This window comes from Sinocyclocheilus grahami, unplaced genomic scaffold, assembly GCF_001515645.1.
Source record: "Sinocyclocheilus grahami isolate Dianchi unplaced genomic scaffold, SAMN03320097.WGS_v1.1 scaffold356.1, whole genome shotgun sequence".
Lineage (NCBI taxonomy): Eukaryota > Metazoa > Chordata > Actinopteri > Cypriniformes > Cyprinidae > Sinocyclocheilus > Sinocyclocheilus grahami.
In genome coordinates, this window is record NW_015505535.1 from 550,216 (window position 1) to 566,156 (window position 15,941).

At 37.7% G+C, this 15,941-nt stretch overlaps 1 protein-coding gene and 1 long non-coding RNA gene across 2 annotated transcripts in view; both read left to right on the forward strand.

Moving 5' to 3' along the window:
* Window positions 1-15,941, forward strand: part of cxadr (CXADR Ig-like cell adhesion molecule) — an 88,138-nt gene that overhangs the window by 61,261 nt on the left and 10,936 nt on the right. The window contains exon 3 of the mRNA XM_016229708.1: window positions 6,002-6,206. Within this exon, the coding sequence (XP_016085194.1) occupies window positions 6,002-6,206 (205 nt within the window). The remainder of the gene's footprint in view (window positions 1-6,001; window positions 6,207-15,941) is intronic.
* On the forward strand, window positions 12,981-14,935 carry LOC107548871 (uncharacterized). Its single transcript, XR_001604505.1, has 3 exons — window positions 12,981-13,000; window positions 13,260-13,261; window positions 14,847-14,935. It is a non-coding gene; the product is annotated as an uncharacterized lncRNA (long non-coding RNA).

Consider the following 15,941-nt stretch of genomic DNA (forward strand, 5'->3'; position numbering starts at 1 on the left):
TGCGCAAAACCACGTTCATATTCGCGCGATTTTTTTGCACTGCTCGTCAGTAATTAGCAATGTAAAGGCTGTGGTGGTTGGTATGCACTAGTTTCCAGTAGCAGATACTGTGGGTCAGAGCAGCATCTGGGGTTGTGCAGTGAGGTTGGACACTGATGTAGACAGGCAGGCCTACAGAAACGGCCTGGGCTGTAAAGCAGACTGATCTCTAACACGGGTGACTCAGTGCTGCTTTGCATTTCAAACAAGCCTGATGTGGCCCTGGAGGAAGTGCATATACCTACAGGCATATGCATACACACTCGAGTCTAAACAAGATGTACAAGTAAACATATGCACACTTTGATTTTAACAAGTGACACTGTGTCCTTGACTTGTAGATGGCTGTGAAACTGCACACTAACTAACAATGGTTAGTCTTAACTCTGGAGGGTGTCCAAGTCATCATGAAACGAAAATAGCATATCTTTTCTTCTGTATTGTAACGTACGTCTGAGTGTAACGGATTATTGAAAATAAAGAATATAGGGCAGGAATTTGGTTCTGTCCATCAGTTGTGTCGTCTCTGATTTTAATTTTGTATCTTTTGTTCTCTGCCTTGAGCAGACTTTGTTTTGACTTTTTGAATTGAAGTACATTATAGTGCCTGTATGATGTTGCTTCAGGCAGTTGCTCTTATCCCTTTTTTGTTATATTGTAGTTATTATGTTTGGACATGGAGTGATTTATAGACATTGTTGGCTGTTTCCTTGAAATCCTGTTGGCAGACTCCAGGTGGCATGGATTAGGCCTGCTTACTAAGTGGTAATTTGGACAAGATGCTCTTAGATTCTGCAGATGTTTGGATGTAAGAGTAAGAATGAGGGAGAGGTCTTGCTTTTTCCCCTTCATTTTTTTTTCTCTTTCCTTCTTCCCTGTGTCCTGAATATTGTCTGATACCTTCATTAGGATTCTAAGTGTCTCTGGGCTCTTGCTCCATTGCCCTGAGGTGCGTTCTCAAGACTGCTGCGCATGAAGCAAGACACCACGGGAGACTGTGGCCCCTCTGTCGTCATGGAAATTAAGTGGTGGGGATGGGGTCTGTTGAATGGATACCATATTTTCCCTCCATGGGTGACAAGAGTCTGTGCATGCCTTTATCTTTGTTTGTAGTAAGCGCATGTGTCTTTTAGCCAGAAACAGACCTGTACTGTCCCTTAAAATGTAGCATTTTGAGAAAGAAGCATGTATTGATGATTTAAAATATACCTTCTGGTGACAGAAGGTGTTGATGTAGCCTAACAAGAACACTACTGTTTAGGTTGTAGCATTGAAAGGGCAAATAATTCACTTGTGCTGAAGGATGTTTTTAAGACAAAAGGGAGCACTGTATTTGTCTTTGTCCAACAGACTTTCAAAAGCAGAAACATTAGGTTTTAGTCTGAATGTGATCATTAGTTTGACCGTTCACTGATACCTACACTGCACTTTTTTTCACCACAAATTGTTAAATTGAAATTTCGAGTAACATTTCACCAATACATGAGTTTTGCTTACTAAAACATGATTCTCTTGTTTTTGTCATCTCTCGTTCCTTCCCACAGGTGATTGTGTACTCGGGTGACAGGGCCTTTGAACACTACTATGAACCTCTAAAAGGAAGAGTCCACTTCAACTCCCCTGACCCTAAAAACGGTGATGCTTCCATGAACATCATGGGTCTGAAAGCCACAGACACAGGAACCTATCAGTGCAAGGTGAAGAAGGTTCCTGGTATCAGCAGCAGGAAGTTCTTCCTAACCGTCATGGGTGAGTGGAAAAATATAACTTTAGCTGAAAGTGGCATTTACAAGCTCATCTCGACAACCAATCTCTAACTCGGTCTATACAAAAATGCTTGCCTTATATGGAGTTGTTTTGAGAAACACACTCCATTCTTATTTTCTTTTCTTCTGGAAGGTGAGCTATAAAACTTAAGGGAAAGTCCTGAGTGACAATGTATTGATCTGCACCATAAATGCACAATAAAGTTTGATTTCACAGGCACTCTGACATGCCTTTCAAGGTCTCCATTGATCGATGTCAACAGCAAGTGTGACTTTAGTGCTGCTTCATGTGTGAAATATCACCTGTTCCTTGTTGTGTTAGCGCCAACACAGAAACGCCCTAGGCAAACATGCACGCCAAACAAGGCCATCAGAAGCACTCCCCAAACATTATGATGACAGTGACGTCACCTCCCGAAACTCAATACAAGCTCAACCACTCAACCAAGATGTGTATTTGCATTGCAGATGCATAAATAGCAATAGCTGTGAGATTAACAAAAAGAAACAGGAAAAGGTTTTAATAGAGGTAAAATCCAGTATTGAATGGACCATTCACCAAGTGATCTGTGTGGTGTGCTAATATTTTTCAAAGTAGCCAAAAATATTATTTTATTTATTAGGATTAGGTTTGTCAATTATTGGGCAATTAAAAATTAATTAATTAATTAACAAGTTTAATAATGGAGTTTCCACAAACATATTAATTAGCAGAACTGTTTTCATTGATAATATCAAATCAGCATATTAGTGATTTCTGTGGTTCTTTTAAATTGTAATTATTTTTAACAGTATTACGGTTTTACTGTATTTTTGATCAAATAAATACAGCCTTATTATAAGACCCCAAACTTTTGAACATGTATTTTATATATTATTTTATCATATTATTTACCTGGAGTGTTCAATTGAGTTTAGTTTTTGCTATAGTATTCAGAATCTTTCAATTTCAATGGTATTGACCAAAGACAAAGTAGTGAAAGTGATTGATTGATTGATTGATTGATTGATTGATTGATCAGTGTCAGTTCATGAACCAGTGATTGGTTAGGCAAAACACTTAATTGGACTTAAACTCCACAACTCCACTATATTATTTTATCATATTATTTACCTGGAGTGTTCAATTGGGTTTAGTTTTTGCTATAGTATTCAGAATCTTTCAATTTCAATGGTATTGACCAAAGACAAAGTAGTGAAAGTGATTGATTGATTGATTGATTGATTGATCAGTGTCAGTTCATGAACCAGTGATTGGTTAGGCAAAACACTTAATTGGACTTAAACTCCACTAATTTATTAAAGTGAAGGACTGTTTGGCAAGAGCCGACCCAGTGATTGGAGGTGGACTACATTAAGACAGATGGAAGGACACAGATTGGTTGTGCTCTCAGCAGTTGATGAATGCAGCTGTTCTCTCTTCGCCTGTTCCCTTCATTGTCCACCCTCATCCTATCGCTGATGACCGCGGGGACTCTGTACCTGCATTCAGAGCAGATGCTGTCTGGCTGCGTGCGTGTGTTCCTTACTAAACGCGTCTCCATCAGAGATAGCAGTCCAAGGGCATTCACTTGAAGGGGCTGTATATGTGCTACATTGCCACCTCAGAGACACGGCTCTGCTCTAGTGATGCAGAAATGGAGAAACACAGCGCTTTTAGTTGGCACAAGCAACTTTCAGCTCTTTATCTTCAAATTTGTTCTCCACCAGACAACTTTATATAGGTTTAGGTACAGTTTAGGCATGTAGTTTAAAGGGTTTACTGACATCTGCTCTATTATTTTAATATTATTTATATACCGTTACACCGTGTCTACACCGGACACGAGCGGCGCGACGCAACAAAATACAATAGAACCTATTATGCCGTCTAAACTGGATGCGGCGCAGCGCGACAAATTCCCGACAGTAAACTGCTGCTGCGTTCTATTTATGACGTACTGACTAGGGCTGAACGATTAATCGCATTTTCGATAATATCGCGATATGACAAAACACGATTTATTTTTAACCGCAAGGGCTGCGATTACATTCTCGTCACGTGACATGCGAGAGAGTAAAGCAGTTTGCAGAGGAAGCATCAATTTGGCACACTACGCATATGCCTGGCCTACAGAAAAGCACACTTTGTTTAATCTATCTAATATTGTGTTGGTCATACTATACAATAGAGATGGGAGAAAAGATTCTCAAACGATTCTGGATCGATTCTGAGCTTAGTTTTTAACCACAGACATTTAATCTTGTTTTCATCAAACAAACAGTCAAATGAATAGCTCGACACAACTCATACCGGGGAAGAGTCTAGACAGGGCTTTCTTCTGTGTAGATATAAATTCTATTCTTTGCATCAGCTGGGGATGGCAGGGTATGATATGACAGCTGTCATAGCCTACCCTGCTCACCCAGTAAGTCTGTTTAATTCATTAAAATAAATATTTTAAACACTAAGACATAAAGGAAAGAATAATAAATTGGCTTGGGTTGACCTATGTTCAAGCAAGAACTGTCATTCTGACTGACAACCGGAGAACAACAGATATTAAATAGCCTACTGTTAGAGTTATATAATCAGGGATTGAAATTAACTTTTTCACTCACCAGCCAATTTGGCTACTACATTTTTAAGTTACCGGCCATTCATAAATTCTACTAGCCAGAAAATAAAAAAAACAGAAATAAACTACCAGCTTGAGGCTGTCTACATTGAACGTGACAAAGCGACCGCTGCAAATCTTTTTTTGTCAGAACTAGGGGTGTGCGATATTGGCAAAAAATTATATCTCTATTTTCTGGAATTTTATCGATAAAGATAATTAGACCATATTTTGCTGAGTGTGTTATTGTGCTGATATCTTAAGGACTACCGTGGACAGCTGACTCCTAAAGTTTTTTATATATTTCATATTTTGTGTGGTCAGTTCACAGCAGTGATAGAAATTAATCTTTTCCAATAAGTTTAAATTGATTTTTACCTTTTATGTGCATTTTACCTTTTATAAAGCCATTTTCTCTAAAAGTGTGCATCATCTTTTGAGTCAAATTCTTACATTTAATCAGTCAATTATAATAATAATACATTTAGGCTGATACTAAACGAATGAAATCAGTATCAACTAAATTTATCTTTGCAGAAGTTCCATACGAAGTGGCGTTTAGATGTATTTACATATGTTAATGCAGCTTAGAGGGACATGGAATGATTTAACCTGCAGTTACAAATGCATAAATAATGTTTTGATATTTTAAACATGAAATTTTGAATACTGATATTTGAAATAATTAAAAAAATGAAAAGATACATTAGATGTAAAATTAAAACAATTAAAACCGCCAGTAGGTGGTTGGACATGGAGTGATTTATAGACATTGTTGGCTGTTTCCTTGAAATCCTGTTGGCAGACTCCAGGTGGCATGGATTAGGCCTGCTTACTAAGTGGTAATTTGGACAAGATGCTCTTAGATTCTGCAGATGTTTGGATGTAAGAGTAAGAATGAGGGAGAGGTCTTGCTTTTTCCCTTCTTCCCTGTGTCCTGAATATTGTCTGATACCTTCATTAGGATTCTAAGTGTCTCTGGGCTCTTGCTCCATTGCCCTGAGGTGCGTTCTCAAGACTGCTGCGCATGAAGCAAGACACCACGGGAGACTGTGGCCCCTCTGTCGTCATGGAAATTAAGTGGTGGGGATGGGGTCTGTTGAATGGATACCATATTTTCCCTCCATGGGTGACAAGAGTCTGTGCATGCCTTTATCTTTGTTTGTAGTAAGCGCATGTGTCTTTTAGCCAGAAACAGACCTGTACTGTCCCTTAAAATGTAGCATTTTGAGAAAGAAGCATGTATTGATGATTTAAAATATACCTTCTGGTGACAGAAGGTGTTGATGTAGCCTAACAAGAACACTACTGTTTAGGTTGTAGCATTGAAAGGGCAAATAATTCACTTGTGCTGAAGGATGTTTTTAAGACAAAAGGGAGCACTGTATTTGTCTTTGTCCAACAGACTTTCAAAAGCAGAAACATTAGGTTTTAGTCTGAATGTGATCATTAGTTTGACCGTTCACTGATACCTACACTGCACTTTTTTTCACCACAAATTGTTAAATTGAAATTTCGAGTAACATTTCACCAATACATGAGTTTTGCTTACTAAAACATGATTCTCTTGTTTTTGTCATCTCTCGTTCCTTCCCACAGGTGATTGTGTACTCAGGTGACAGGGCCTTTGAACACTATTACGAACCTCTTAAAGGAAGAGTTCACTTCAACTCCCCTGACCCTAAAAACGGTGATGCTTCCATGAACATCATGGGTCTGAAAGCCACAGACACAGGAACCTATCAGTGCAAGGTGAAGAAGGTTCCTGGTATCAGCAGCAGGAAGTTCTTCCTAACCGTCATGGGTGAGTGGAAAAATATAACTTTAGCTGAAAGTGGCATTTACAAGCTCATCTCGACAACCAATCTCTAACTCGGTCTATACAAAAATGCTTGCCTTATATGGAGTTGTTTTGAGAAACACACTCCATTCTTATTTTCTTTTCTTCTGGAAGGTGAGCTATAAAACTTAAGGGAAAGTCCTGAGTGACAATGTATTGATCTGCACCATAAATGCACAATAAAGTTTGATTTCACAGGCACTCTGACATGCCTTTCAAGGTCTCCATTGATCGATGTCAACAGCAAGTGTGACTTTAGTGCTGCTTCATGTGTGAAATATCACCTGTTCCTTGTTGTGTTAGCGCCAACACAGAAACGCCCTAGGCAAACATGCACGCCAAACAAGGCCATCAGAAGCACTCCCCAAACATTATGATGACAGTGACGTCACCTCCCGAAACTCAATACAAGCTCAACCACTCAACCAAGATGTGTATTTGCATTGCAGATGCATAAATAGCAATAGCTGTGAGATTAACAAAAAGAAACAGGAAAAGGTTTTAATAGAGGTAAAATCCAGTATTGAATGGACCATTCACCAAGTGATCTGTGTGGTGTGCTAATATTTTTCAAAGTAGCCAAAAATATTATTTTATTTATTAGGATTAGGTTTGTCAATTATTGGGCAATTAAAAATTAATTAATTAATTAACAAGTTTAATAATGGAGTTTCCACAAACATATTAATTAGCAGAACTGTTTTCATTGATAATATCAAATCAGCATATTAGTGATTTCTGTGGTTCTTTTAAATTGTAATTATTTTTAACAGTATTACGGTTTTACTGTATTTTTGATCAAATAAATACAGCCTTATTATAAGACCCCAAACTTTTGAACATGTATTTTATATATTATTTTATCATATTATTTACCTGGAGTGTTCAATTGAGTTTAGTTTTTGCTATAGTATTCAGAATCTTTCAATTTCAATGGTATTGACCAAAGACAAAGTAGTGAAAGTGATTGATTGATTGATTGATTGATTGATCAGTGTCAGTTCATGAACCAGTGATTGGTTAGGCAAAACACTTAATTGGACTTAAACTCCACTAATTTATTAAAGTGAAGGACTGTTTGGCAAGAGCCGACCCAGTGATTGGAGGTGGACTACATTAAGACAGATGGAAGGACACAGATTGGTTGTGCTCTCAGCAGTTGATGAATGCAGCTGTTCTCTCTTCGCCTGTTCCCTTCATTGTCCACCCTCATCCTATCGCTGATGACCGCGGGGACTCTGTACCTGCATTCAGAGCAGATGCTGTCTGGCTGCGTGCGTGTGTTCCTTACTAAACGCGTCTCCATCAGAGATAGCAGTCCAAGGGCATTCACTTGAAGGGGCTGTATATGTGCTACATTGCCACCTCAGAGACACGGCTCTGCTCTAGTGATGCAGAAATGGAGAAACACAGCGCTTTTAGTTGGCACAAGCAACTTTCAGCTCTTTATCTTCAAATTTGTTCTCCACCAGACAACTTTATATAGGTTTAGGTACAGTTTAGGCATGTAGTTTAAAGGGTTTACTGACATCTGCTCTATTATTTTAATATTATTTATATACCGTTACACCGTGTCTACACCGGACACGAGCGGCGCGACGCAACAAAATACAATAGAACCTATTATGCCGTCTAAACTGGATGCGGCGCAGCGCGACAAATTCCCGACAGTAAACTGCTGCTGCGTTCTATTTATGACGTACTGACTAGGGCTGAACGATTAATCGCATTTTCGATAATATCGCGATATGACAAAACACGATTTATTTTTAACCGCAAGGGCTGCGATTACATTCTCGTCACGTGACATGCGAGAGAGTAAAGCAGTTTGCAGAGGAAGCATCAATTTGGCACACTACGCATATGCCTGGCCTACAGAAAAGCACACTTTGTTTAATCTATCTAATATTGTGTTGGTCATACTATACAATAGAGATGGGAGAAAAGATTCTCAAACGATTCTGGATCGATTCTGAGCTTAGTTTTTAACCACAGACATTTAATCTTGTTTTCATCAAACAAACAGTCAAATGAATAGCTCGACACAACTCATACCGGGGAAGAGTCTAGACAGGGCTTTCTTCTGTGTAGATATAAATTCTATTCTTTGCATCAGCTGGGGATGGCAGGGTATGATATGACAGCTGTCATAGCCTACCCTGCTCACCCAGTAAGTCTGTTTAATTCATTAAAATAAATATTTTAAACACTAAGACATAAAGGAAAGAATAATAAATTGGCTTGGGTTGACCTATGTTCAAGCAAGAACTGTCATTCTGACTGACAACCGGAGAACAACAGATATTAAATAGCCTACTGTTAGAGTTATATAATCAGGGATTGAAATTAACTTTTTCACTCACCAGCCAATTTGGCTACTACATTTTTAAGTTACCGGCCATTCATAAATTCTACTAGCCAGAAAATAAAAAAAACAGAAATAAACTACCAGCTTGAGGCTGTCTACATTGAACGTGACAAAGCGACCGCTGCAAATCTTTTTTTGTCAGAACTAGGGGTGTGCGATATTGGCAAAAAATTATATCTCTATTTTCTGGAATTTTATCGATAAAGATAATTAGACCATATTTTGCTGAGTGTGTTATTGTGCTGATATCTTAAGGACTACCGTGGACAGCTGACTCCTAAAGTTTTTTATATATTTCATATTTTGTGTGGTCAGTTCACAGCAGTGATAGAAATTAATCTTTTCCAATAAGTTTAAATTGATTTTTACCTTTTATGTGCATTTTACCTTTTATAAAGCCATTTTCTCTAAAAGTGTGCATCATCTTTTGAGTCAAATTCTTACATTTAATCAGTCAATTATAATAATAATACATTTAGGCTGATACTAAACGAATGAAATCAGTATCAACTAAATTTATCTTTGCAGAAGTTCCATACGAAGTGGCGTTTAGATGTATTTACATATGTTAATGCAGCTTAGAGGGACATGGAATGATTTAACCTGCAGTTACAAATGCATAAATAATGTTTTGATATTTTAAACATGAAATTTTGAATACTGATATTTGAAATAATTAAAAAAATGAAAAGATACATTAGATGTAAAATTAAAACAATTAAAACCGCCAGTAGGTGGCAGCAAGTCACTGTTAATAAGTGAGTCATTGTGGATGAACCGAATCATTTAAACGGTTGACTCATTCAGGAACAAAACACCGTCATGTTGCAAAACAATGCTGTGGCTATGTTTGAAATTATTTTTGTTGGCGAAATAGAGCAAAAGCAGGCATGGTGTCTAAAACGTAAGTCTCTTGATATTAACTTATTGTTTATTGAACTGTTGTATAAAATAAATTCACAAATCACATTTGTAACCATGCTGATTTTTTATTTAAAACGGCACTCTTCGTGTGATATTGATTAACTAGATGAAATGATATAATATAAATTTTGTGCCCCCTTATCTTGAATTATGTGATCATTCTTAATGCATATTAATAGACTGAATCATGCACTGAAAGAACGCACTCTAAATGCCTACGTGCACTAAGTTAATGTAGTTGCTTACAGGTGCATCTCAATAAATTAGAATGTCGTGGAAAAGTTCATTTATTTCAGTAATTCAACTCAAATTGTGAAACTCGTGTATTAAATAAATTCAATGCACACAGACTGAAGTAGTTTAAGTCTTTGGTTATTTTAATTGTGATGATTTTGGCTCACATTTAACAAAAACCCACCAATTCACTATCTCAACAAATTAGAATATGGTGACATGCTTGGTGTGCTTGACTGGCCAGCAAACTCACCAGACCTGAACCCCATAGAGAATCAATGAGGTATTGTCAAGAGGAAAATGAGAAACAAGAGACCAAAAAATGCAGATGAGCTGAAGGCCACTGTCAAAGAAACCTGGGCTTCCATACCACCTCAGCAGTGCCACAAACTGATCACCTCCATGCCACGCCAAATTGAGGCAGTAATTAAAGCAAAAAGAGCCCCTACCAAGTATTGAGTACATGTACAGTAAATGAACATACTTTCCAGAAGGCCAACAATTCACTAAAAATTTTATGAAGTATTCTAATTTGTTGAGAGAGTGAATTGGTGGGTTTTTGTTAAATGTGAGCCAAAATCATCACAATTAAAAGAACCAAAGACTTAAACTACTTAAGTCTGTGTGCATTGAATTTATTTAATACACACATTTCACAATTTGAGTTGAATTACTGAAATAAATGAACTTTTCCACGACATTCTAATTTATTGAGATGCACCTGTATGCGGATGCATGCGCTCTGTAGGTGTGTTTTGTTTGGTGTTTGCAATATTCTCGATAATGTAATACTAATGAGTTCAGTATTTGCGCTAAACCTGCGCAGATTTGGCTTGCATGAACTTCCCCAAGAAATTAATGAGTGAACATAACTTACAAAAAGTAACCCGCCAAATTGGCTAGTGATTTGACAGCGTTACCCGCCACAGCTGATTTTTACCCGCATTTGGCAGGTTGGCAGGTGTTAATTTCAAACCCTGTATATAAAGTAGTCTTGTGTTTTATTAAGATTGAGTATAATTGATATCTCAAAAGGATATGCACTTGTGCGCGACATGAGCTGCTGCGCACTCTTACTGCAACGCAAGATTTTCATAAAATATAATAACTTGCCATTACCATTTGTTTCTCACCAAACCCTCAGTATACCTTCAGAATGCACAGGAAATTGTAGAAATCAAATATTCAAGCGGTTTATAAATTTTTCCACCCAAGAACAAAAAACGAAAATTTAAGCTGAATTCTTGTTTTTCGTTTTTTGGGAAAAACACGAAAAAGGATCCGTTTTCTCATTTTTCTACTTTCAATATGAAATAAAAAATTAATGATCGAATGATACACGGATTCTAAAGATTCCAACCCCTACAATGATTTATTGATTGTCTTTGTTGAATAATACAGAAGATAAAGAGCTTAAAAAGTAATCGCATATTAAATCGCAATCGCAATATTGGTAAAAACAATCGCAATTAGATTATTTTCCAAAATCGTTCAGCCCTAGTACTGACACAAATTTCAAATGATTTTCAACGGTCTCTTTGTCGTGTCCAGTGTAGACATGGTGTTATAGTTTTTAATATTTTGAATTAGCTTTTATTTTTTATATTTTCAGTTTATTTTATTATATAAAAAAAATATTTTATTAATTTTGTGCTTTTGTAATTTTTATATATTTGAAAAATATTTTTATTTTTTATATTTATTTCAGTTTGTCATTTTAGTTCTTATTTTAGTTTTTATACTTATTAGAACTTATTTTAAATTAATTGGATGCCAATGCAAGTTTCTATTTTATTTTCTACATTTAAATAAATTTTCGTTTCATTTCAGGTATTGAAAATTATTTTAATAGTTTGCTAACAATAATAACAATGCTGCTCACTTCACAAAGACTGATGTTCATTTAACAGCACCACTGTCCTGGGATTCCCTTACTTTTTCCAGAATTTCTATTGCAAACAATAATTAAGTGGATGTTTTTCGAAATGGCAAGTTCATTATACGTTCATTGTCCCAGTAATTTTTACAGTAAATTTGTTTGAAACATTGGAATGTTTTAAAATGTTAAATTAAACATGTCTCATCATAACTTATTTCACAGAGTGAATGAAGCGGTGTATAACATTTTGTTGATGCCGTCAGTACTTTCAAATTACATTCTTCAAGATTGTTAACTTAGGCTGAACTATCTAGCATTCAAGGTGGAAAAAGTAAATTCATCTTTTCCCAGACAGCAGAAAATAAAACTGCTTGACCTTTTTCTTTTCACACCTTTATGCGTCTGTAGTTGCATCGGGCAGTTTGACTTTTTCATTCTTGTTTTTCTTCTCGCCTTTATGACCAGTCAAGTGTGATCACCTCAAAATACCGACATGCTTGCCTTGGTCACACTGCTAAGCTGTAAAACAACCTCATCTTATAGAAAATGTCTAATAATAATAACAAACTGTTTTTCTCAAACTAACGGATACAGATTGTTACTGTGTATGTGTATGTGTGTGTGTGTGTGTGTGTGTGTGGGGGGTGGGGGGGGGGGGGGGGTTGGTTTAAGCATGTGCATTAGTCAGTCTACACCTTGATTTCTCCCGCCCACCTGTCTATCACCACCACACATTTAATTTCTCCGTCAGAGGAAGCTGCTGTGCTATGACCCCTCGTCCTATTAAATTGTTGTTCAGTCCTGCCTGCTGTTAATCCTCAGGTCTCTAAGCCTCTGTCCCAGCAGCCCCGGAGATCTGTTTTTACAGCTTCTATTATCAAACGATGATGTCGATGGAGACTCAAATGCCAACACCCTTCCCAAGGTTGGGAGGAATCACAGAGAGCAACTATTGACATTCTTCTGTCTATCTTGCTCTCTATCTCTTTATTTGTGTGGACTCTGTCTCCCTCTCGTTTGGTCTCTTTGCCCTCCTTACATGGAGCTCTGTATCTGTCTCCTCCTGGTTTTAATTTGAAGTTTTGTTTGTCTTTGAATTCTCATGTCATCTCCTGCCAAGCGAGGAGGGGGTCTGTTTGTGCAGGCTTTAGTTTCCCACACAGAGCTCCCTATGTCCCTATGCTCCATCATCCAATCTCTCACTCAATCTCTCACTATCTTTCCACATCTCTATTAGAGCCCGACCGATATATAGTTTTGCCGATATTATCGGGCGATATGAGCCTGTCGCAGATATATCGGTATTGGCGTATATGCCGCCGATATGAATTTTTTTTTTACAGAACATATAACGTAGATGATATTAGTGCTGTGTTCGATACATCGATACGACGATGTATCGTCACAGATTTGAGCTGGCCCTGTATCGATATTGTGGCACGTGTCAAGTAAAGTCAAGTCAAGTTTATTTGTACAGCGCTTTTCACGATACAAATCATTGCAAAGCAACTTTACAGCAAATTAATTTTCTACAATATTTAATGGTAGCTTATCAGTGGTGACTGTCAGTTAATGTACATATGGCAGAAATGTACGGAAAAATCAATTTAAGACGTAATAAAACAGACAATGAACACTATTAACAGCAATTATTATATGATGCAATCAAACTTATAGCAAAATGTGGTAGTTCTGTATGTTGTTTCAGGATTGGCATCATCTGAGGTCCTCTGAGGGTTGGCATCATCTCTTCTCAGGTGTTCTGGATCCAGACTGAAGCTTGTGTAAATCCTTGTTACATCCCGTGGCAGAAAACAGAGAAACAAATAGAGGCATAATTAGCGTAGCTGCTGTTCCAACCAAGCAAAATTGATTAGTTTAACCCAAACTAAAGAATAATAATGTGCATTTGATCAGATATAACTGCAGTACAAGATTTATGAGATGCATTATTTGAATGCTTGGCCAAAGAGGTGTGTCTTTAATCTAGATTTAAACCGAGAGAGTGTGTCTGAACCCCGAACGTTATCAGGAAGGCTATTCCAGAGTTTGGGAGCCAAATGCGAAATAGTGTGCAGCAGTAGGCCGCGCTTAATTTGAATACGAGAGCACCGTTTAAAATGTCATAGAAAAAAATAATGCGAGGTTTCTAAAAAATAATGAATAGAGCATAATACATAGGCTACAGCAAGGTTTAATCTGGCCGCAGAGGAACACAACCAGAGTTGCCTGATATAAAGAGATGTAATCCCCGAAACAGAGCTTCCAAATTTGCGCAATACGGAAATATCTGCTAAGTGTGTTACTTATCTTTGTCAACCATGTGCATGCGCTCTCTCTCTACTGTGGATAAACGCGCTTGCTTTCTGAAAACACTGGTAAGCTTGCAGTTTAGCGATCTCCACTTCAATATTCTATTCTCAAAAAAGTGTAATTCATCAAGTGTTTATTTACACGAGAGCGAGAGAGAGGCTGTGTATGTATGAATTACCATCGTTTTGCCGCGTTTCTCTATTAACAGTGAAGCTGTGGCTTTAATTCCTTTAGAAACGATGATGTTACCAGCTCCTTGTTGAGAAAGATAATGTAGATCTTGAGCGATTAAGCTATTTTATTAATAAAATTGCGGGGCAGCGCTAAAAAGTTTATGCGCGCCCAACGTGATCTGTGTGAGTGACTAAAATCGCCTGTGCGTGAGATACAGTGAAGACAGCACTTTAGTTTAGAACCCTTCAAATTTTAATTTTAATTTTTTTAAATGTAGAAATTGTGTTAATTTGTGCAATGATAACCTACCAGCAATGTAAAGATGAGTTTTTAAATATATTAGTATGAGTACATTACAATATAAATGTATTAGAACGAGTACATTATTATTTATGGGCTTAAAAACAAGATGCAAACAATCAGAATATTGTACCTGGTGGGGAGTGCCCAATGTAAACATGAAACATATGCCATTACCTATAATGTACTGTGGTACAGTTATGGAGGCCCTTCATAATGCAGAGGTCAGCTGCCTGCTCTGCCAATAGTTAGAAATGGCACTACAGTATGCAGTGTTTAATAAACAGCTGTTTTACTAAATTCTGCTTTGGGGAAATTCAGTGCAGTCCTGTATCGTGATATGTATCGTATCGTGGCCTATGTATCGTGATACGTATCGTATCGTGACTTTGCTGGTGATACACAGCCCTAGATGATATGCTTCTAAATGGTGTAATTATATAGTTTGTCCAGCAGAATGTGCGCTATTGTTTGCTACTGGCGACCCAGGTCAGTGTAGAGATGCGCAGATGAGTCCGCTGCGTCAAATAAATTATCCGCCAGCCACCCACCACACCTATATTTGATCGTCACATTATAATGATTCTAATTCTTAGTTTTGCATGATGATATGATGAATGGATGGTGACGTTAGAGCTGATGATCTGTGCATTACTGCACGTGTCTGCAGCGCATTACGGCTCCGGCCACTGGAGCTGATCGCGGCCACTCAGTCAGTGCTTGTGTTTATACCCAGAACTCATGCTTATCACATCGGTCACATCACTTTTCCTAACTGGGTGTCTACACCGGACGCGAGCGGCGCGGCGCGACAAAATACAATAGAGCCCATTAATAATCAGTGATGCTGTCTACACTGGATGCGGTGCGACACGACAAATCCCGACAGCAAACTGATGCCTCCTTCTATTTATGACATACTGACACAGTTCAAATGATTTTCAACGGTCACTTTGTCGCGTCCTGTTGCGGCGCAGACACGGTGTGTCAGCATTAGGGATGCGCCGATCCAATATTCATATTGGGTATCGGCTCCGATAGTGCCATTTTTCTTGGATCGGGTATCGGTCAGAGAGAGCCGATCCAAATCCGAGATTTTTTTTTTTATTCTGTGTTACTACTGAAGCCATACGATAGCTTAATGTGAGCTACATATGAATATTTAAGTCCTTACATTAAAGTTCACACAAACTCTTTTCTCCGCTGTGGCTGTCAGTCATTCGTTCAGCCTTTAACGTTAAACCCTGGTCGCGTTTGGTTACAGCAGTCAGCTCGGTAAAGCTCTCTCCAAGATCGTTCTGTGTTCCCATTATACTTGATTTGTAAATACATGTCTATGATTTTGCAAAAAGGACTTTATCTTTTTAGTTTAATGTTGTTTTGTTACTTGCTGCCGGGTGTCTGTGAGAACAAAACACGGGCGTAGAAAAGACTATAAATTGGTTTTAACGTGCACAGTAACTGAAATTTAAAACTGTTAAAAGAAAGGCTCAATAACTGTTGCACA